Raw genomic sequence first — 23,348 nt, 5'->3', positions numbered from 1 at the left:
TTGCAGCCTTATGGGCTATAGCCTTGTGTCCCTCAAAGCTGAATTCTGTGCTTGTCACATTCTGCCCTTTCCCCTTCTTGTTCAGCCACAGCCCTGGGTAAATCCCTTTAGCTCATCATTGTATAGCTCATCATTGTATTACAGGATATTCCTGTAATCAGCCATATTGACATTGAAAATGCTGAAGTGAATAAGGGTGCCCATACTTGCTTATTTTTTGCTGCATTGAATTCAGTCTAAGAAGCCACAACAATGGCACATTCTGTTAGTGACGGACGTGCTGCTTGTAGCGTAGTCACTTTGCACGGCCACGGAGTGTGTGGAAGGTCTGCAGCTATTACAGTGAAAGCAGGCACGACTTCGGGGTCTTAGCACAAAGAACCTTTTAATGCTGTTATGTAAGCGCGCACGGTGGCGTCTCTCTCCTCTTAGCGGTGTGATAAAAATGAGAGTGCCTGCTTGTTTCATACAAAAGCGCCGTACTCCTAATTAAATAATGGGTTGTGTTTGGGATTTATTGGAATTATTGTCTCTTCCCTTTTCAAATTTCCGTTCTGCATGAATGGCTGCGACAATTTGTGTTGCTTAAGGCTACATCCCGTTTGTTCAGGCAGCCAGAATATTCACTGACCGATCGGGTAGTTATCTCATGAACAGAGCTCAACCCCGAGCGCATGACGAGGATTTGATCTGACAGTTTTACTGTCATGCAATGCAAAGAGGTTTTAAAGCAAGAGGAAGGAGAAGCAGCCATCTGGGTGTTGTAGGAGGAATCTGGGCTGTCCTCAGTTGTCAGAAATGATGCAAGATGCTTTCCAGCTGCTTCTGTCTGGCTCATCTGTCTGTCTGTCTGTCTGTCTGTCTGTCTATCTATCTATCTATCTATCTATCTATCTATCTATATCTATCTATCTATCTATCTATCTATCTATCATCTATCTATCATCTATCTATCTATCATCTATCTATCATCTATCTATCTATCATCTATCTATCTATCTATCTATCTATCTATCTATCTATCTATCTATCATCTATCTATATCTATCTATATCTATCTATCTATCATCTATCTATCATCTATCTATATCTATCATCTATCTATCTATCTATCTATCTATCTATCTATCTATCATCTATCTATCTATCTATCATCTATCTATCTATCTATCATCTATCTATCTATCTATCTATCTATCTATCTATCTATCTATCTATCATCTATCTATCTATCTATCATCATCTATCATCATCCATCCATCCATCCATCTGGCTATCTAGCTATCATCTATCATGGATCATTGTTGGCATCCGTCTGTCTCGAGAGACAATGGAAGAATGCACCATTGGGGGTAAAGTCAAATCGTTAGGAGACTTACAGCGCCTGCTGTGGCTGTAGAGGCCAGTACTAAAGAGACATGTTTCATTGCAGCTGGGGAAGATGAAGGCCTCTGGTTTCACTGTTACAGATGCACCATGACATTTCTTCTCTCCTATCAGAGAGAGCTAATTTTAATATTCTCCATATTTTAAAGGCGTATTATGTAACTTCAAAAGAAAGCTAAGCAGTGACAGATACGCATCAGCTTTTGAATCCAGACTTACATTTTTACTTTCAGAAGTCCTTGGTATATTTACAAACAGGCTTAAAAGTCACAGATTAAATTTGTTAATTGCAGTGAGTTCACTTTTGTAATGGATAGTGTTCAGGACTGGAAAAACCCTATGCCCTGTTTAAAGTAAAGCAGTACCTATTAAGATTATTGATGATCATGACAATGAAAGACCTTTCCTAGAAAGGTGTGTATGTTGGCTGGTCAATCTTGTTTGTCTCACCAAATCCTGGAAGCAAAGCCAGTGTATTTGACCTGAGAATTGTGAAGGACTGAAATGAGAGAACTTAACCATTTTTTACACTATGTATTGGAATGAAATGTATGACAGGAATTCATTTGGATTTTCTGGTTCTGTGAAAGAAGCAGAAGCTGAGGAAGAACTATCGACTTGTGTTCCTGAAATGCAAATGCAAACTTCTGGTTCATTAGAAACACACAAATGAAGCACAACATTTTTCTTCTCCTGGAACGTTTCCGTAATTGAAAATGAAGCCAGAGTGCAGCAGTTAAGCAGTTGCTGCTGCTCATTTTCTGCTTCAGTTCTGCTTTACTCTAAAAATGTCAGGAATGATGATGACCTAGAGGGTTTTTGATGGGGCAGGTGGTTCACATATTTCACTGTTGTGTAAGCCTGATGGAAACTTCCACTGTAACTCGCAGGTTCTTACCCTCTCCCACTTTTTTTATTGGATGTCCTTTAGTTCAGTTGTATACAGTGCAGAGTGATTTTCATTTGCTTCCAGTTCTTCAGCTGCACTGTTCTACTCTAGTGAACTTCAGCCTTGAGCGTTTAGGTTTAGATTACAGTTTTGAAAATACATGACCGAGTTACGCTACTAAACTGAGCAGGTCTTAACACTGCAAGCAGCCAGACTGTTTGGAAGAAGGGCAGGGTGTTATGAATAAAATGTCACGAAGCTGTTAATCTGCCTCCCAGGCTTCCTACCATCACTAGTTCCTGGTGCTACGTGATGCAAACGATTTCCTCCTTAATCCTACCTTAATTGTCTTTTTATGGAAATGGGCCTACATAGGATTTGGGTCATCCTTGGCAGCCATATCATTTTCCTAAATGCAAAGCTGCCATTGTAGTTTCTGCCTTCAGTTGGAGTTGGGAGAAGTAGCTTCTGCTATCCGTCAAAGCTTTGTATGAACCATTTGTCCATAATAAGCGTATACGCACACTATGCACTGTAAGCAAGGGCATATATGCGGCCTAAAAATGTTCTTTGCGTAGCTTACATTATCAATGAAATATCAAAATTACAGCTGTACTAGGTGTAGGCACTTTGTTAACCATAATAACAATTTCCCCTGCTTAAGTGTACCACGTGCAGTATGAGCTACCAGGATAACAGGATATTACAAGTGTTGTCTATGGCGTATCATTTGCAGACTTTTGCTGATGTTTTATTCCTCCTTGCTTTTGATATAGAAAAATAGGGGTGGTTGGCTTTTGCTGCCCAACTCCCCAAGGGACAGAGTCCCCTAAATCCATGATGGGTCAGAGATGAATGGATGGAGGCAGGAGGCAGTGAAAGCAAGGCAGATCTTTTATTTTTCTGTTGCAACTGATTTCCCTCCCCTCCTAGCAAGGAGGCAAGAGAGACCCAGAACCGCGAAGAAACATCCCTTTTAAGGGTTTGCATTTTGGTGTGGAGAAAAAGGACATCCCCTCTACAAAGAGTCAGAAATTACATCTCACATAAGGTGGGGTTACTGTGGCTCAGGCAGGCCAAGGTGTGATATTCCTGAGGATTTAGCAAGTTTTACATAGTTCCAGACAGTTTACACAAAACACCAGCATTTGATAAGACAGCCAGAATGCAGGCCAGACATCCCTCAGTGCAGAGCATCTGGGCAAACGATGACAATTAATACAAAGGAGGTTCATAGATCTAGGAGATGAATCCCTTCTGCCTCCGTGTTCTCAGGCAAGGGGGATTAAGGAGGCAGAGGAAATACTTAGAGTCTTTAGGAGAGCCAAGATGGCTTTTGGATTGCTCTCCTGTTCTATTTTAGACATGTGGTTTATATACTTAGGTATGTGTGTTTACCTTGCGCAATTATCAACATTCTATATTTGAGACCTTAGAATTCCTATAGCTATTTCATTTTTGGGAGCTGCATAAATTCAGCCAGCTTTGAGAAATGACAAAAGAATTGTTCTGCCGAGCTGTTTCACTTGAGCGGATATAGTAACAGTGAACTGCAAATCTCGTCAGTACATGTGTGAGGATAGCATTTTTATCCGCCCCCCCAGTATAAAATCATAGAATTGTAGAGTTAGAAGGTACCCTGAGGGTCATCTAATCTAACCCGCTGCTAATCAGGAACCTCACAGTGCTTCTCATCAAGGCTTGGAGATTTGAATTTATTAAAAGTAGCTAGGTGTTCCCTTACCACACCTCTTCCTGTCTTGGGCTGCAGCTCCCTCCCTGCATCATTTATTCTCTTACCACTAGTTTTAGGCACTGCTTTCCTTTTGGGTGAAGATAGAGGCAAAGTAGGTGTTGAGCAGTTCCCCCTTATCTCTGTATGCATCCTTTGAATCCCATTTGCCTTGTGGTTGCCCGTCTGCTCTGTTTGGAGAGGTCCTTATTTGAAGGTCTTTGCCGTTTGCTTGGATTTTCACCATCCTGGATTATTCGGAGTCCTAAATTTGGGCGCTTACTTTGACTTAATTATGAGGAAATTGAATAACAACAGTCCCAGTGCAGATCCTTGGGAGACTTCGCTTCTTACTTTTCTCCATGGTGAGGCTGTATTTACTCTTGCTGCCTGGTTGCTGGTTAAACAAAAGGAAGCAATCAGTGCACATCCTCTTATCATATTTGTGTTAATTTCATTAGTTTTAATTGCCATGAGCTCCGGATATAAAAATGTAAACAAATCTTCCCTCTGTTGAGTTTACTAGTAAATACAGTGATTAGTGTTAAATACTAATCACTGCTGGTTAGGGACTTCATAAAATGCTTTTTGAATGCCTAAGTAGCCTGATTGCAGCCAGCATGTTTGTCCATGTTTGTCCATGGTGGAACATGAGGCACAAGATATTGAAAGGAAAAATAGTCACGAATAAATTTTTGCAGTGAGTAGGCGTGCTTGTATTTGCTGGACTAGATTGGGATATAATTGAGGTCCTCTCCTAAATTTTATAGCCTTAGAGTTGAAATCAAATAAAAGTTGGATTCTTGTGATTAGTTGTCTGCCTGCAATAGCAATAAAACATGTCCTCTGTTTCAAGGGGATGGCCTTCCCTGTGGACTTACTGGAAAACTACAGTCATGAAGACCTGGAAAGTTCTGGAGAAGATTATATGTCTGATCTCAGGTGTGGGGATCCAGAAAACCCAGAGTTCCTGTCTCTTGCCAGTAATGTCAAAGTAAGATTTGAGAATTAGCTTGGCATCTTGGTGTTTTATATGTCTGTTAACAGTGGACTTTAGTTGTACATTTATAATGGCTTTCAATACTCTGTTACTCAGAGCCTTTTACTCTCCCAGTATTTGTCAGATGGGGTATATACGGCCTGTGTCACAGGCATTGTGTGTTCTGGATCAGCCTTTCCCAGCTTTTGGTCCCCAGATGTTGTTGGGCCTCAATTCCCAGCATCCCTGACCACTGGTCCTGCTGGATCTAGGGATGATGGGATTTATAGTCCAACAACACCTAGGGACCGAAGGTTGAGAAAGGCTGTTTTGGAGGTGCTGAGGGCCCAGTTGTTTGTCTGCCTGTTTGTCTTTTAAAAAAGACCAATGTCATAGGAGAATCAAGGAGATGGACACCCCCATCCATCACTCACAATTTCCAAATTTTGTTTTGCTTTTCTCTTTCTAATTTAATGCCACAGCTAAATCTTTCATTCTTGGATCCTGGCATGTCCTTGGTAAATTGATACGCAGCAAAGCAGAGGGAGAGACCGTGTCTAGTTGGGTTCTTTCTTTAAAAAACCTTTGACGACTGCAGCAGAACAAATGAGTCTATTGTCTCTTCTGTAGCATATTTTAATGTGTGACTGTGCTAACAATTTTACAGCAGAAGAAGAACATGAAAAGATGGTAATGTTTTTCTTCTCCTTCCTGCCCCCACTCCCCAGATCCCAATTCGTCTATCCACAATAGGCTTCGTCCCCCTTTATGGCGGAGAGGAAAGGCACAGAGTCCTTGCTTTGTTTGCGCCAGAGGATTCGCTCACAGGTTTCACTTAAATTTTTGTTTCAGTATTGTAGTGTTCTGCTCTGAGTCTTTTTATTTTTACTATGCTTACTTATCTCTTGTCCTTGCTCCTGAATCTCTCTGTAATTGTGCATTCCAGAACCATAATAACTTTAGTTGGTACTGAAGCCAGGGTGCGGAGCAGCTGACTAGGCTGTGTAATGTTTGGTCTGTAGGAAAGACCTGCAACCTGTCCGTCAGTGTTGCCTTGTGGGCACTGACAGATTATACAACCTAAGGAGGTTATCCCAGAGAACACCCCTGGCTGTTGGATGGAATAGTGCTGCTATGCCCCCTTCACTGTTATTTTGGAAGCAGGAGCAGATTGCCATTACTGAATGGAAGCAAAGAGCCTGAGGTTCAGATGTAACAACGAACCGTGGTTGGATGTTACAAGTATGAGCCTTGATGTCATGCGTTCCTTCTCCACCCAAGAACAGAAGAGGTTTAAAGTTTCTGTTCCTGGTTGTTTCAAACCATGGTGTCCCTTTTTCACCCAACCCACAGTTTTCCAAGTTCGGACAGAACAGGAAACTGCCCTTAAGAGCAAGCCAAGAAAAAGAGCTTTGAATTTCTTTTCCTTGCACACCGAAGCAAAGAGGTAGCAATCTGGCTCGTCCTCATAACCGGCCATGGTTTGTTGTTGCAGCTTGAAGTAGGGCCTGTGTCCGTCAACGCTACTGTAAAGGCCAGCTAGCTTCTCTTCTCCCCACACTGCCCCTCCTGTTGAACCCTTTTGGCTAAGGCTTAATAAGTGGTGAGGACTGAAACATAATGCGTTGAACAAGTGTTCACTGTGAATAAAAATAACCCTTAGAGTGCAATCCCAATGCTCCTAATGATGAGGGTTTTTGGAGGAGGTAAAGGATTAGGATTAGGTACATAGGTACCTCACCACCTGCAGAGAGGACCGCTGCTTGAACGGGAGCTGGACCAGCAGGGAGAAAGCCACTGCTAGCAGTAGCAAGCAAGAAGACTCACAAACCAACAGGATGGAGGTAGAGTTTTGGCATCTTTGGATTCCTATCCCCCAAGAGGTCCAATCCCTCAGTCCCTCAGCTACAGCAGCCAGGATCTGGCATTGCCAAAAGGAAGACCCAGCCCCCACTTCTTCTCTGGCTGGCGTAAGCCTGTCAGAGCTGATGGAGCAGTGGACTCGTCACTCCTCCCAAGTTAGAAATGCGTCCTCTATTAAAGTAGCAGTTTGGGACCAGTCTACTTGGAAGATTGACCTATTCCATATATGCAGCCTTGACATCGCAGGACAGTTACAGATGCGACAGAATACTTGTTCCACACAAGAAATTTATCCTTTTGTGTGACCCCCACATAAGCTTAGGAACTCCCAAAGTTGACATTCGGCAGGTGCCTCTTGCTAGAGTCCCGTAGAAAACATCGGCATGCATCCAAAAGACATGGGCACGATATAAAGCGTATTAGCAGAGTCAGCGAAAGCAAAATTGTGTAGGAATTGTGGCATCAAGTATGTTATTATTTACAGCAAAAGAAACATGGCATTTTGTGTGAGCTCCTCACACATCCTCTCTAGCTGGACAGAGAGCAAAGAGCGGAAGTTTGTCGGCTTGACTTCTGCTCGTACACAGTGATAAGAAATGAAATCATCCCATCACGTGACCCTCTGCAATAGCGGCAGTGGAAAATACTGACACCTTCACTATACTCATTCTAGCACTTGCTTAGAATATTTTTGGTTAAGCAAGTCTCTCCAGATATACAAAAGTTACATGTGTTTTATGTTTTTGGTTTTTTAAAGCTACGGTTGATTTTAACCAGATTTGAATATTTTAAAATACCTGTTTTAAACTGTTCTTAGGCGACCGTTTTAATTTTTGGAAACTTCTTAGAGATAAATTACAACCAACAGGTGTAGATTAAAAAAACAGTCTGTAGTAGCATTGTTATACCTACTTTTATGCAACTTCACACTAACTCAACATAATTAAGACCATCGCCACCATCGCCCTAGCTTCATATTTCTCTTTTCTCATTCAAGCTGTTGCCCTTTTCCTTGCTGATCAGTGGTGGCCTGTTGATGATATTGTGAGAACATCTGATCCTTCCAGAGAAGGACTTTTGCAGGTAAGTAAAGCTTTTGTTCTGTTAAGTGTGTCTGTAATCTGAGGAGCCATCTAATCCAAACAGAGATACTGCGTAATGTATTCAGAGTGTCTAATTCATATTTACTTGGAACAGAATTGGTGTGTGTCCATGCACAGAGATGTGCAGGCAGTGCTTTCTATAATTCTGATTATGTTTTCGGGTTGTGGCGCAAGCGTCTTATATGTGTCGCAGGAAGCTGACTCTTTTTTAAAAAAAAACATGTATACACTACAAATTTAAGATGGCTCGGCTGATAACAGCTTTTTCCTCAGCAAATCCTGGCAGATAATATTTTTGAGTGAGTGGTCAGGCTGCCTCACGTAATCAGCGGCCCTCTCCCCGGACCTCCCGGTCCCATAGTCTCATGAAAAAAGTGACAATAGCTGAACCGTGAGCACTGTTTTGTTGGAAAGGTAGGATACAAATTTAACAACTGACAAATAAATTAACACTTTAATGTGGGTCTGCCCTATCATCAGGTGTTCATCTTAATTCCTGGCTTTATGGTGTATGTATTATGTTTATATTATCTAAAGTATTACAGTTCTCTCAAGTTAGTTTACAAATGAAGATAAAAACAAACGGAATAATGTAGTGTGTCATAACCACAAAACCCAAACATATTTTTAGAAAAACAATTAATCTACCCCTCTTTGCTACCTTGAAAGTAGGGAAGTGGATTTCAGCAAAATTTAGCCACATGGCCTTTTGGGAACAATATTTTTTTCTTCTTCAGTCATAGTCATATTCTTTCTATGTGTTTACTATAGGTGAACTCCATTGGAGAGAGAGTGGTCCTCTATGTGCTAAATAGATTAATTTATCGCAAGCAAGAAATGGAGAAAAATGAATGCCCATTCCTCTGTCATGGTAGCCATGATTATGCAAAAATACTATGGAAGAAAGGAGAGGCAATCGGTTTTTATTCTGTTAAGCTTCCAGGTAAGACTTCCCTTTTAAAATAAAATCACAAAATGCCGTTTAATGCAAGGCAGAGAGAAACAAAGTCCATAGTTTTACATTGTTTGAGAACCATGCTTGTAGTTCTCTTGGATTTTTACGTTCAGGGTGATAAGTGGTAGTGGCAATGGAGGCCATGCACAAACTGTAAACCATAATATTATAAAAGCAGCATAAAATAGAAAGCAGAATTAAAATGGCATCTATGAAGCTTGGGAAAATAATGAGGTCTTTGCTGGACACTGAAAGGACAATAAAGTTCATTTTAAAAACATAACAGTATAAAAAAATACTTATTTTAACATCAAATGCTAATCTAATTCCACAAATAAGCCTACAATGGATGTCTGTGAAACTAATTGCTCTTGGTGTATTTGGGGGGCCGAATGGATTATGTTATATAGCCTTGATGTCTGTTGGAAACTTGATACTTGGGCAGATGGGTTTCTAGCCTGCTATAGTTAACCGCATCTTAGGGGAAGGCAGTAAGCAGATGGCAGTCTTTTTGTGTGTTTGTTCCTGTTGATACTTTGACCTTTGTGAACGGAATACACTATTTCAAAGTATATTTGAAGTTTACAGTTGGTCTCAGGGATTTGTAGCCTGTTGTTGTTTTTAAATTGTTCCTCTTGGTGGGTAGGAAAGTGATTGCTATAAAATCATCCAAATAAGTTGGCCTGCCCAAGTATGCCCCCTTATCATCACCTGAGACTAGAAGTAGTGAGGATAAGGTTCTGCAGTAAGTTACTTTGAATACTGTTTGCCCAACCTTGCCACCCCTAATTGCATCCCAGGTTTGTTATGTTAGCCTGGCACTGCCAGAATCAAGAGTAATGGGGTAAGAACAGAAAGGTAAAAAGTTGATACTTGCCAGTGTTAATGTAGGACTAACAGCAATCACAGGGATGCGGGTGGCACTGTGGTCTAAACCATTGGGCCTCTTGGGCTTGCCGATCAGAAGGTTGGCACTTCGAATCCGCACATTAAGTTGAGCTCCTGTTGCTCTGTCCCGGCTCCTCCCTACCTAGCAGTTTGAAAGCATGCCAGTGCAAGTAGATAAATAGGTACTGCTGCGGCGGGAAAGTAAACGATGTTTCCCTGCGCTCTGGCTTCAATCATGGTGTCCCGTTGTGCCAGAAGCGGTTTAGTCATGCTGGCCACATGACCCGGAAAGTTGTCTGTGGACAAACGCCGGCTCCCTCGGCCTGAAAGCGAGATGAGCGCTGCAACCCCATAGTCGCCTTTGACTGGACTTAACCGTCCAGGGGTCCTTTACCTTTTACTCACAGCAATGTTTTAGATACAACTTGAACTCAAAGGGCAAAAGAAAAGTAATTAGTTGGTCAAAGTAGAAGTTATATGCCTGGGCAGCAGTGAAGATTTTTCTTTTTTGAGGGGTCTGGTGGGGTTTAGAGAAGAAGGTGCAACAAGCAAATAGAACATTTTTGAGGTGCGTAACCAAAAATATACCATAAGTTGCAGAATGTTACAGAAATGCATGCAGGGCGGGAGAGAAAGGGTTGCTTAGTTGTCATTGAAGAACACGTTGGACACAGCAATAGAATGAATGCTAATCAGAGCTGCTGTTATGATTGCAGGAAGCATATGTGGTGCCTTTCTGACCCAGAGCTACCAGCTTCCGGTCCTTGATACAATGTTTGTGAGGAAGAAACATCGAGGGAAAGATTTTGGGCTCCTGATGCTGGAAGATTTTGTGGATTCTTTCACAGAAGATGCTCTTGGCCTGCGGTTCCCACTCACGTCTTTTATGCTTGTCGGTAAGCCCTTCTGTTCGTCTCATTGCATCAAACCATACTGATAGGGATAATGTTGTTGTTTTTTAGTTTCTAGGGTTCTGCATAAAGGGCCATCCAATTATATCCAGACAGAGTCAGAAACCTTCTTGATCTCAGGAACCACAGTGCCAAATTGGGTGACGGTATCTTCAGAGGTGTCCAAATCAGCACTGTTTGAAATGGTTCTGACCAGCATCTTGATTCAAAATGGTGTCAGGTATCTGAACATAGGAAGAAGAAGAAGAAGAAGAAGAAGAAGAAGAAGAAGAAGAAGAAGAAGAAGAAGAAGAAGAAGAAGAAGAGGAGTTTGGATTTGATATCCCGCTTTATCACTACCCGAAGGAGTCTCAAAGAGGCTAACATTCTCCTTTCCCTTCCTCCCCCACAACAAACACTCTGTGAGGTGAGTGAGGCTGAGAGACTTGAAAGAAGTGTGACTGGCCCAAGGTCACCCAGCAGCTGCATGTGGAGGAGCGGGGAAGCGAACCCGGTTCCCCAGATTACGAGTCTATCGCTCTTAACCACTACACCACACTGGCTCTCTAGGATAAAACCTGCGCCTCCCATCTTGGGAACAGTCATGCCAAATTGGCTGACTATATCGTCAGAGGCATCCCAATTGGCCCAGTTTGGAACTGTGTGTTCCGCCCAAGGGACCTGGGCCCCTTAGAGTTGGTGCCTGTGGTGGGAAGAAAGCAGGAAGTACACAGACAAGGAAGAAGAGAGAAAAGCCCAAGATACAGCAGTTCTCTTAGACAAATGAAATATATTCTGTATCATGATTGGGCAGCCCGTGGCCCTCCAGGTGATGTTGAATTCCCAGCTTCCATCAGCCCAACCGGCATGGCTAGTCCAGCAACAACAGGAAGGCCACAAGTTCTCCATCCTTGTACTGAATGTTCCCTCCCTTCCTTGAACCAGCTACAGCCATCAAACACCCCATTTCCTTCTGCAGTCATCACTGTGAGTTCTACATTTTTGAGTGCCCGTGGCTAGTTTGGGAGATTTGTATGTTTTTGTTTTGCTTGACCTGTGGAAATACTGAATGGGAATGTTGGTTTTGGTCCTCATATAATTTCTCTGCTCATAACTTTCAAGCAGCGTAGGAATCAAGTACAGCAGTACCTCGGGTTAAGTACTTAATTCGTTCCCGGAGGTCCGTTCTTAACCTGAAACTGTTCTTAACCTGAAGCACCACTTTAGCTAATGGGGCCTCCTGCTGCCGCCGCGCCGCCGCTGCACGATTTCTGTTCTCATCCTGAAGCAAAGTTCTTAACCTGAAGCACTATTTCTGGGTTAGCTGTTCATGAAGGCAAAAAACACAGATGATTTACAGATATAGGCTGCTAAATGCTTATTGGAAAACTAATTGTGCTTATTTACACGAGACAGCTGGTGTGGTGTTGCAAATAGTAAATCATAATTAATTTATTTTTTAAAAAATAAAAATATTCTTATGTAGGGCAATTATCCTGTCTGTGACTGAGCTGAATCTCTGTAACATTTCCTTGGAGAAATCTTTAAAATAAGTTTGTCATCATGTTGAGGAGGAAAAGTATTTTGTAAAGAATTATGCAAGTACTGAACCCATTTTGTTAATATTTTTCCCAGCTTGCCAGAAGTACTTTGAACGGTATCCAGGGGATCATGACCTTCTGTGGGAAATTGAAGGCACTGGCAACTTTCACCAGCGGAAAACTGTAGCTAGCATTTTGCAGAGAGAAAGTTTCAAATGCATAGGTATGATGGCATGGTGTAAACATGGCTGGGGGAAGGGAGGGGATGAGGTGCTGAAAAATACACGGTTGCTGATGTGGACCTTGGAGAAAGGCTTTTTTAAATTGGCGTTTGCATATTCTTTTTCTGAATTTTTCCAAGAACAGAAGGCTCACAGAAAGAAAACAGTGGTTCCCAGGCTGATGAAAGTTTTCTGCAGACTGCCGTGAACACCACAAGTGAGCAGGCATCTGAGCCCAGGGAAACACAGTTAAGTGTAGGTACACAAGCTGTTTTCTCTGTTTTAGTTTGGAACTTGTGTGTCCCGTTTATTTTTAACTTCTGAGCAGTTTTATTGAAGTGGGAAGAAACATCAGGGAACACTAAAAAGCAAGTTTACTTCAATTTGGGTGCTCTGCCCTTCCTCCCAAATTTACTTCAACTACATTTGGTGAAATTCTTCTTCTATAATTAAAAATTAATGTTTGGAAAGGATATGTGAAGTGCTTCTGTTGTTATTGGAGGTAACAGGTGCTGCATGTGTAAGCGTGTGACAGGCTTTTTACATTTTTGCCCCCTCATAAAACATCATCGTGCATGTGATGCACATGTTGTTCAGCAACACGTGTATGTTTAAAGCCTTTTACCTAGCCAGACAGTTTAAGGATTACTTTGTTCTGTTTTTAATGGTTCTATGTTTGGTTGTGTATAACAAAACACAGAACCATTAAAAACAGAAAAAAGTGGCTAGGTAAAAGACTTTAAACATACACATAGACATACAGTCGTACCTCGGAAGTCAAACGGAATCCGTTTGGAGTCCGTTCAATTTCCAAAATGTTTGGAAACCATGCTGCGGCTTCCGATTGCCTGCAGGAAGCTCCTGCACCCAATTGGAAGCTGCGGAAGCCGTGCCGGACGTTCAGCTTCCAAAGAACGTTTGCAAACCAGAACACTCACTTCGACGTACGAGTGCCAAGGTGTTCAGCTTCCAAGGTATGACTGTACATACATGGATACATTTGTTGTTGTTGTTGTTTAGTCGTTTAGTCGTGTCCGACTCTTCGTGACCCCATGGACCAGAGCACGCCAGGCACTCCTGTCTTCCATTGCGTCCCGCAGTTTGGTCAAACTCATGCTGGTAGCTTCGAGAACACTATCCAAGCATCTCGTCCTCTGTCGTCCCCTTCTCCTTGTGCCCTCCATCTTTCCCAACATCAGGGTCTTTTCCAAGGAGTCTTCTCTTCTCATGAGGTGGCCAAAGTATTGGAGTCTCAGCTTCAGGATCTGTCCTTCCAGTGAGCACTCAGGGCTGATTTCCTTAAGAATGGATGCGTTTGATCTTCTTGCAGTCCATGGGACTCTCAAGAGTCTCCTCCAGCACCATAATTCAAAAGCATCAATTCTTCGGCGATCAGCCTTCTTTATGGTCCAGCTCTCACTTCCATACATCACTACTGGGAAAACCATAGCTTTTACTATACAGACCTTTGTTGGCAAGGTGATGTCTCATACATACATACATAACTTGATTTGTATATCACCTTCTCATAGTTCAAACCATGCTCAAGGCAGCTTACAACATGGAAAAAATATATTTCAAACATAACAAGAGTAGTCATAAGCTAAAACATCAGAAAGTACACAACCAAATTCAACAATTTCCACATACATCATAATAAGATTGAAAACAAAGATATAAAAAATAAACATCAATAATAGCAACAACTTCCCCTAAACAATTCCCCAGCCCAAGAGTTTGCAGTGGGCTGTTGCCACAAGGTCTAATCTAACCTATCCAGATGGCACATACTTGGTCAAAACTACCTAAAGGTGTTGCTAGACAAGCAGCACTTCACAAAGAACAAGGGCTTATGGTCTAAAATAGTCCTAGAGAAAGGGAAATAATGGAGGGATGGGAACGTACGGGAAAGAATGGGATTATATAAATTACACATACTTCAGCTTAATTACGATGTAAGGTATAAGGACTAGGGGGGTGAGGGAGCAGCAGTTTCTAAAGGATCAGGAAAAGAAATATGGGGCGAGGGATGTGGAAGTGGAACAATGAACAGAAATGAGATTAGGATAGAGACTGAGAAAAGGGGGGCTTGTGGGTGCCATGAAGTTTGCCAAAAAGTGTCTTTGGCAGAACCCAGAGTTTAAGCAGTCCTGGCACACACAGACTCTTCAGGGACCTTTGGCTGTTGCCACAGAGCAGCCACCTGGGCAGAGGTGAATTGGGTGAAGACTTTGCCTTAGGTAGGTGATGGAGGGGAAACTTTGACTCCCTTTCATAAGCTTGCCTGTGAAAAGGAAGGAAGCAGCTGGCACAGGGTGGTATATATGAAAAGGGTAAGATAATACCTCTCGTGTATCCTAAGTATTTCACGCAGACAACAAAGGGAATTAAATTAACTTTTGTCAAAATCCAGATGGTGTGTATAATTGAAGAATAATGCAAGAAAATGTGCCAATAATGTCATATAAGTCCAAGGATCTTCAGTAGTGTGTCATTTATTTATTTTTAAGTTTGTTGTTTCTCTCTTCCAGGCTGATGCTCATAAAAACAAAGATGGCTTAGAAGTATATGAAGGCACATCTGAAGGTAAAAGAAGTCTAGCTTGCATGATTTCTGTTAGAACTTTCTTGCAGTCCATAATATGCTCCATCACCACCTAAGCTTTGTGTTCTTCACTTTTAACTAATGCCTCTGCATTTCAGTGATGCAATACCAAAGAGAGATTTCTTTTTTAAGAAGTCAAAAACCACGCATGGGAAAAAATGGCACATTTTAACTTACTTTAATGGAGCCCTGGGTGGTGGGGGAGAGAAATTAAGTAGAGCGCTTAGTAACTTGTGTATTCCTAGGTAGTGGGGTTTTTTTAATCGTATAAAGCACAAAATGCCAATGAGTTGAGTACAATCCAAATAAGAACCAAGATTCAGAATACTTAATTAAATTGCTCAGTAGGAAATAGAGTAGTTTGTGATCCAGAAAATAAAAAAATATAAACTAATTCCAAAATATTTCTACTTAATCTGGAATATCTGTTATGAGTGCACATCTTGATTGTTTTTCAGGTTCCAAAAAGTTGTTACAAAACTGTTCCAATTATAACACAAATCCTTGGTTTCCTAATACACTCCCAATCGTCTCTGACCCTCACTAAATGAATGAGTTTAGCCAGGTAGAGGATTTGCCAAATAGGCTCCAATCAGCCCTCTGCTTTAGACCATTTACTTGATTCCACTTGCCGCACCTTGAACTCACTGCTGTCAAAACAGTACGTAAAAGTGCAGGCTTATTTCAAAGATAAAATGACCTGGGAATAACTCCCATAGAACTCAATGGAGTTTGCTTCTCAGTGCATGGTACATGCATAGGAGTGCAGTGTGGAACTTGCACAGTCACGGGAAAAAGAAAGTTCACCCTCTTTGAATTTTGTGGTTTACATATGAAGACATAATAACAATCTTCTGTTCCTTAGCAGGTCTTCAAACTGGGTAAATACAACCTCAGGTGAACAACAGCACATAACATATTACACCGTCTCATATTTATTTAACAGAAATAAAGCCAAAATGGAGAAACTATAAGTACACCCTTACTGCTTCCATAGGAATTAAGGGGCTAAGTAGCAGATAGGTGCTGCTGATCAAATGCCCTTGCTTAATTGATCATCAGCAAGTCTGCCCTTATACACAGAGTAAAGGTATTCTTAATTTGAAGAATGCTCAGATGATAGTGTTACCTGTCTATTGCATTTGCTTTGGAGAATGGGCAGTTCTTTAAGGTGCTTCCCTCTGAACCTGCAAAGGCGTATGTAAAATCTTTGTTCCTGTGGATGCCACTGAAGGAGAAGCCACTGCCTGTACCAAAAAGTAAAAAGCCTAAGAAAATATGCTTCAAATTCCTAAGAACCAGCACTTGATTTTTTAGATGGCTATACAAAACTGTAAAATACTTGGTTTCTAGCGACAGCAGCACAAGGTTAGCGCAGGCTGGGTTTCTAGGCATGTTCAAGCTTTGTGACATTATTTACCTGTATTCAAATCTGAGCGCGTGGGGTTTTTCTTCCCCTTAGAACTTAATGCTGCTCAGCTTTCTACACGATCACGAGGCAATAATCTCAAACGTCCAAAGTTGGGGAAAAGGTTCCAAGAGCCTGAAATGGTTGAAGATGAAGATATAAGTGTTTTTCAAACACCAGAAAGCAGGTATACTTATGTGTGTGTATGTGTTGTATAAGAAACGTAGGGTCTCTGTTGTACTGAATTGTACAAAGGAATAGCATATATACTTGGGTAGTTGTAGAGGGATTGAAATCTTGGTATGTGATTGTTGTTGTTGTTGTTATTGTTATTATTACTACTACTACTACTACTCATACAATTTATTTATTCAGTTGATTATTTCCCTTTACCCAGGAGAGTTTCAACAATTTAAAATATAGTATTAAAAACAGTTTCAAACGAAGGAAATTTGTTGCAAGGAAAGGCTTAATGCTTATTTTTTATTCCTCATCAGAACTAAAAGAGACTGCATGCCAAATAAAGTTTTTAACCCTGATTATTCACCCATCTAGGATTCTGACAATGTAATCCTATACATGAGTGCTTGAAATTAAGTCTTGTTGTGTTCAGTAGGAATGGAGCCTTTACCCAATTTAGTGTGTATAGGGTTGTAGCCTCACTGAGCAAGGTCTGCTTGCTGGCGGGTGTTAGGATTGTGTTGAGGTGTTTTCCAGTGGAGAAGAGCAGTAGAAAAGAGCTCATTTAGCAAGGTGGGAATCTCCACTGTGGAAGCTGTTATTTCACCTGCAGAAGCTCCACAGGCTTGGCCTACCACCATTGGTGTTAAGCCCCAAAAGCAGGTGTTTCGGGGGCAACATAGGAGAGAGGCAGCCATGGATCTACTGGATCCATTCCCCTTTCATTCTCTGAAGAAGCCATGGGATCAGGCTCCTTCATCCATGGCTGGAGTTGGCATCAATAATTTCTGCTCATAGGAACAAATGCAGTAAATTGATTTTTATAAGGTGTCATTTGAAACGAAATACATCCTTGACTTTTTTTTTAATGATTTGTTGGATGAAGTTACTGGTTGGGTTTATCTGTATGTCACACTGATTTATTATCTGCTGCCTAATTTCATCTGCGACCCTCACACTAAAAGTGTGTATTTCAATATTACATATACCTTGAGTATTTCACATTCATTGTTCTTGTTGCTGCACAGACCAGAACCTGATGCACGTGTATCTGAAAGTTCGGAAGAGGTGATGGAGATGGAAGAAAATGTGGTTGAAAGTGAGCAGGAGGTGTTAGTTGAAAACCAGAAACAACCAGCCCAAGAAGCACCACAGATGTGTCCTGCATCTGAGAAGCAAGATGACAAAGAGGTGTGATTTGAATATATTAAGAACAATTTGTCTGCTTGAGGCACTAACAACCCTTTTTTTGCCAAGTATGACAGAGGAGGAAGCCATGGGCTTCTGCCTGCTGTTGCCTTCTCTGCTTGGACAGAAGGCTTTATATGCACTGAGATAAGCATCTAGAAAAATCTAGGGTACATATGACCCCTTCATGGTGTCAAGTTTATATATTAATCTAAACTCTGGAAAGGGTATGCCTTTGCTGCAAGGTAGCTTTACTTGTAAGGGATGCGGGTGGCGCTGTGGGTTAAACCACAGAGCCTAGGACTTGCCGATCAGAAGGTCGGTGGTTTGAATCCCCGCGTCGGGGTGAGCTCCCATTGCTCGGTCCCTGATCCTGCCAACCTAGCAGTTCGAAAGCACGTCAAAGTGCAAGTAGATAAATAGGTACCGCTCCGGCGGGAAGGTAAACAGTGTTTCCGTGCGCTGCTCTGGTTCGCCAGAAGTGGCTTAGTCATGCTGGCCACATGACCCGGAAGCTGTACGCCGGCTCCCTCGGCCAATAAAGGGAGATGAGCGCTGCAACCCCAGAGTCGCCCACAACTGGACCTAATGGTCAGGGGTCCCTTTACCTTTACCTAGCTTTATTTGTAACAAGTGGAAAAGGAGTTGAAGCAATATTTTTTTCTTTTGTTGTTTTCTATGCTTTTTATAATTTGAGACTCTTGTCACTGATGTATTGAATTCTGTTGTTAACGTTACATGATAAAAGTGGCTTTGCACCATTTTAATGTGTACATGCCGTTTTATAGGAAATGGAAGTGGAGCCACTCAACGGAGAGCTCGTGGAAGATGCTATCAAGGTCTCAATAGTGGCTGAAGGACAAACAGGAAGTGAAGCGGTGGATGGAGAGTCAAAGCTGCAGTTGGAAAATCCAGAGGAAACAACCTTAACCTTACTTGTCCCATTAATCCTTGATTCGTCAGTAAAATCCACTGAAGACAGTGATGACAATGTTTCTGATAAGGTGAGGGGAAATATATAAGCGAGGCTTAAGAGTTTCTTCTCCGCCATGTTGGTACAATCATTAGCAATATTAATTTTTTTAAAATAATGATTAAATCCAGCCCATTGGAATGTAGCATGCCGTACAAGGGAAGCTTTTAATGTTTAACAGACTACTGTATTTTAATACTTTGTTGGAAGGTGCCCAGAGTGGCTGGGGAAACCCAGCCAGATGGGTGGGGTATAAATAATAAATTATTATTATTATTATTATTATTATTATTATTATTATTATTATTATTTATTATTAAGTTAAGAATCTCATCTGTGGCCCTCAGAATATTGTCAAAAAGTTTCCTCGCCTTTGACTTAAAATGGCTAACAAGAGTTTGTTTTTCTCCATTAGGTTGACAGTGTGGCAGATGCAGAACTTCCACCCGAAGAGGAACAACAAGCAACGCAAAGGAAAAGGACCCTTGTTCCAAATGCAGATCCCGTCGCTGCAGCCGAGAAGGAAGAACCCTCCAACAACGGCCTTTCGAACTCTGTAGCAGCCACTGAGGCTCTGGAAGATACCATTTCTGAGAACGTGTCTCCTAACACAACTTCCTCTGTGGAGGAGCAGAGTGAAGAAGGAGGCTCCGACACTCCAGAGGCCCCCGTTGTTCTAGGCCAGGGCGCTTTAGTGATGGTAGAACTGGAGGACATCTCGTACTCGCATCACCCAGAAGGGCAAAAGAACCAACTGGATGAACAGTCTGAAGAGTCCGCTGAGCCGGCCTCTGAGAAAGCCGCAGACAGCAGTTCAGAGGATGTGGAGATCGAAGTGCCCGTAGTGGATAGGCGGACCTTAAGAAGGAAGGCCAAAGGATACAAAGGACCACCCAAGAAAAAAGGAAAGCTCATTTGAAAAGGGAAGAGGAGCATTGTTTCCACTCAGCTGGATCACTTTCCGTATTTTTCTTAAAAAAACAAAACAAAAACAAAATATGAAACTACATGGAACACCAGAACACACGTGTATTCAAACACTGAAATCACTCTGCATTTCCCAGTTCAGTTATTCGTTTTGTGTGTTTAACCACTCTATGAGGAGAAGAAATTTGGAGGTAAACGGTTAGTCTTTTAAAAAAACAGTAGGATCTATTTTAGCCCAGTTTGTTTAGCCACAAAAAAAGCTTTCCATCAGGCCACAGTAGAGTTGTGGAGAGGCCAAACAAATTACACGACAAATTGTAAATTACCAAGCCTTCTGATGTGGCTTTTGATTCGTAAGCCATTATTTACAACAGCCATCCCCCTAGAAGTAAGTAAGTGCCACCTATTTGTCCTGTATGTTCTTCTTATGTGTACTTCTCTGGTTCTAGCTTAGAGAACATGCTGTGAATCTGCTCCTTGTGGTGTGGAAGTAGACACACCCTGGTAACTTCAGAGTTAACTTTCATAGGCTTATTGGGAACAGAAGCTATGACTAGTTATTTCTCAAGCCTGGAGCATTATTTTGTAGCGAATTAAAATCCTGTTTTAACGCAATGCAAAATATCTGACATTATTTCTGCTTAGTTGTGAGCATCGTTCCCTGTTGCATCTTTGGCTCTTCACGGATGCTATATCCACTTTCATTAAGTCAAGTGTCAGCCGCTCCCAACTATGGATCAGCTAATCCTGAATTCTGTTTTATATCGGGAGTCTTCTTGTTATTTCACATTGTGAATAAAGCAGATTGTTTTAACTAACGAAGCTTCTAAAATAACAGATGGAAACGGAAGAGTAATTAAGAGTTAACGGTAAGATAAGAACCTCAGATTTGTATGGTTACACCTTTTTATAAGTAGCGGCAATTGGTAAGGTTCGTAAAAAAATGTTACGTTTTAAATTTGAAGCAATTTCTTTTTTAGTGTTTATTAATATAAAGGTTCACTTGAATAGCGTGGAAAGATTTTGATTTAAATGTGCTGAGGTTTGGTCTGTTTTGGCTTTCTGATTGTACAGAATTTCTGGCTATTTTCTAATAGCTCAGTTGACTGGTAGGGCTTTTTTATTTTTAAACTTTTTTTTCTTCTCTTGACAAAAGTGCTGGGTTGTTTTTTTGAAAGCATGTCATGAGAAGGCTTGGGACATGCATAGAATTGCCAAGTTGAGTGGGTTTTTCAGGGCGTTCTTTTTTCTACCAATGTACATTCTGTATTGTGGATTAGGAGTGTATGTGCAGAAATATTAGTTGTTGTTTATAAACAATATATTCAAGTGAACCTTCAGCATTTTTAATGTTTGATTAAATACTTTCTTACAAAGCACATTAAAAACCGTTTAAGGCTTGTCTCTTGTAGTACTAAGAGCTTCTTTTGTAAAATACAACACCTTGACAATTGAAGAATTGTCTGCAGCTTTTGCCACGTCACTAGGACTGGAGTTTTTGAGGGTGATGATGGGGTGGGTTTAGAACCTTGTGTACAGAGTTTTAACAAATATAGGCTATGAATGTTAGGTGTGTTGGGCTAAGCATTATTAAAGTAAACATTTTGTGGGACTTTACATTTCTTGCTCTGTAAATCAAAGCTGTGTTTTGTGAGGTGACTCGAGTCTGTATCCCTGTCATGGCTTCTTGATTACAGTGATAACAGTTTTAAGTGTGCTTTTAAATCTGTGTGTGTTCTCCCCCACATCAGACATTGGTCCTTCTGCATTTAAAGCTGTGGAACTTTGCTAGTGGAGTCAAATTTTTGTCTTCATTCTGCAACTTCAACTGGTCTGTGGTGGCATCTTATTGCAAATGTGTATTTCTTCAGTTAGAGCTCAGCTTCTCCACATTACTTGGGTGTGTTTTAAGGTACCATAATATTCATGAAGTGGGTCCAGGAGCGGTTGCTTTATGCATAAACCGGAGTAGCAAGTTTTTTTCTTTTTATGCAAACATAGGAAAGGCTTGCCCATCTGCCATAGCCTATCAGGACTCATTGTTAAAACCGTGTCTATGGAAGACAATCTTACTCGGCTATGAGTGATCGCTAAAGAAGAAGAAGAGCCTATCATATGTTAATTAGCCGTGAGTGATTCTTGTTTGCATGCATTTGACCAAGATAAGTATATCTCAAACCATGCTTTGTTGATAAACTAAACCCATAAGTCAGCCTTTGTGAACCCATTGCCCTCCATATGTTTTGGATGACACCACCATTGGTCCCAGCTGACTGTGGCAAATGGGAGTTGCCTTCCAAAACATCTGGAAGACACCAGGATCTCAGAAGTTGTGAAGACCCTCTATGGATAATGTTACAGCTTCTCCTTCTTGCAGAGCCACATCTGGATGGTCTCAGTCTAGTAAGCACCACAACTAGATATTTGTTCCTTTTTACCAGCTTGTATTTTTTAAAAATGTACCTATTGCTACAGAGTACATTAAATTACTAGAACTATGCTGAAAAGATCAGTTAAGAACATGTCTGTAAAGTTGAAAGAAGGCTATGTGACTGAAAGTTTATGCAACATTGAAGAGCAAGTGCTTGAAGTTTATTTACTTGTTCAGCACTGAAGTTTTGTAGACAACCATAGAAGACTTGACTCCTTGAAAGGAAGAAAAGGACCAATTCTTCACTAGTTCAGAGCAAATGTGACTATAAAACATGTGGACCATTGCATACAATTCAAACACAGTATTAATCACTTTTTAAGTTGTAGGAGCTGGCCTAAAGAATGTTAGTGTGTGGACTCAACTTTGTTTTTAGCTGTGCAGTTCTGCTGGATCTCACTACTACATGTTTGAATGTCTTACTGTTTCTCCTAATGTCTGAAGTGTGCTTTACATCCCATGCTCACTTCACCATTTCCAGAAGGTTTTATTTCATGCAGAACTGCTTTGCTTCTGAATCTGTTGCATGAAATAATGTAGGACCTCATCTTGTGTTAGGAATAAAATGTTTTGCCCTTTTAGCTCAACATAAGCTTTTATGCTGTTTCTTTGTTTCTCAGTGCTGCTATCTTGGTACGCAAACAAAAGCAATACAGTGGTACCTCGGGTTACAAACACTTCGGGTTACATACTCTGCTAACCCAGTAGTAGTACCTCGGGTTAAGAACTTTACCTCAGGATGAGAACAGAATTCATGCGGCGGCAGCGGTGAGAGGCCTCATTAGCTAAAGTGGTACCTCAGGTTAAGAGTGGACCTCCAAAACGAATTAAGTTCGTAGCCACAGGTACCACTGTACATAGTTCAGGTTTCAGCTCCTTTTCAGTACTGTTGCAGAATTCAGTCTTCAGTTTAAGGGAATTGTCACAAACTTGGCATTAATTGTTGTTCGTCAGTCTCTTCATGTGATGCTGTTGTACAGTAGTGTTATTTGGTGTCTTTCAGTTTGACCCTTCTTAGTATATATTGTTTGTGTTTCAGCAGTAATTAAAATTGTTTTGTAATTTTCTCCTTGGTTTCAGTGGCTTGAGGTCTTCTCTCTTCTAAACGTTAATGTGCTTTTTATTCTCACCTATGTATGTAATGTATACCCCCAAAATAGCTAAAACAATGGTAGTCTCAGAAAGCCAGG

At 41.2% G+C, this 23,348-nt stretch overlaps 1 protein-coding gene across 5 annotated transcripts in view; it reads left to right on the top strand.

The window, feature by feature from the left end:
- The window catches only part of FAM169A (family with sequence similarity 169 member A), a 35,340-nt gene extending 14,209 nt beyond the window's left edge, over positions 1-21,131 (top strand). For 4 of the 5 annotated variants that reach the window (XM_028748269.2, XM_028748266.2, XM_028748268.2 and 1 more), the window contains exons 3-14: positions 4,864-5,001; positions 5,715-5,814; positions 7,847-7,932; positions 8,724-8,895; positions 10,512-10,691; positions 12,321-12,449; positions 12,593-12,702; positions 14,979-15,033; positions 16,514-16,646; positions 17,668-17,830; positions 18,616-18,831; positions 19,216-21,131. In XM_028748269.2, the coding sequence (XP_028604102.2) occupies positions 4,867-5,001; positions 5,715-5,814; positions 7,847-7,932; positions 8,724-8,895; positions 10,512-10,691; positions 12,321-12,449; positions 12,593-12,702; positions 14,979-15,033; positions 16,514-16,646; positions 17,668-17,830; positions 18,616-18,831; positions 19,216-19,719 (1,983 nt within the window). In that variant the 5' untranslated portion in view covers positions 4,864-4,866 and the 3' untranslated portion in view covers positions 19,720-21,131. The remainder of the gene's footprint in view (positions 1-4,863; positions 5,002-5,714; positions 5,815-7,846; positions 7,933-8,723; positions 8,896-10,511; positions 10,692-12,320; positions 12,450-12,592; positions 12,703-14,978; positions 15,034-16,513; positions 16,647-17,667; positions 17,831-18,615; positions 18,832-19,215) is intronic. The other variant, XM_028748271.2, reaches the window with a different exon arrangement.
- Positions 21,132-23,348: the final 2,217 nt, after the last annotated feature.

Source organism: Podarcis muralis, chromosome 11, assembly GCF_964188315.1.
Source record: "Podarcis muralis chromosome 11, rPodMur119.hap1.1, whole genome shotgun sequence".
Classification (NCBI taxonomy): domain Eukaryota; kingdom Metazoa; phylum Chordata; class Lepidosauria; order Squamata; family Lacertidae; genus Podarcis; species Podarcis muralis.
The sequence above is the reverse complement of the archived record's forward strand: the minus strand, read 5'-3'. Positions and strand labels throughout refer to the sequence as shown.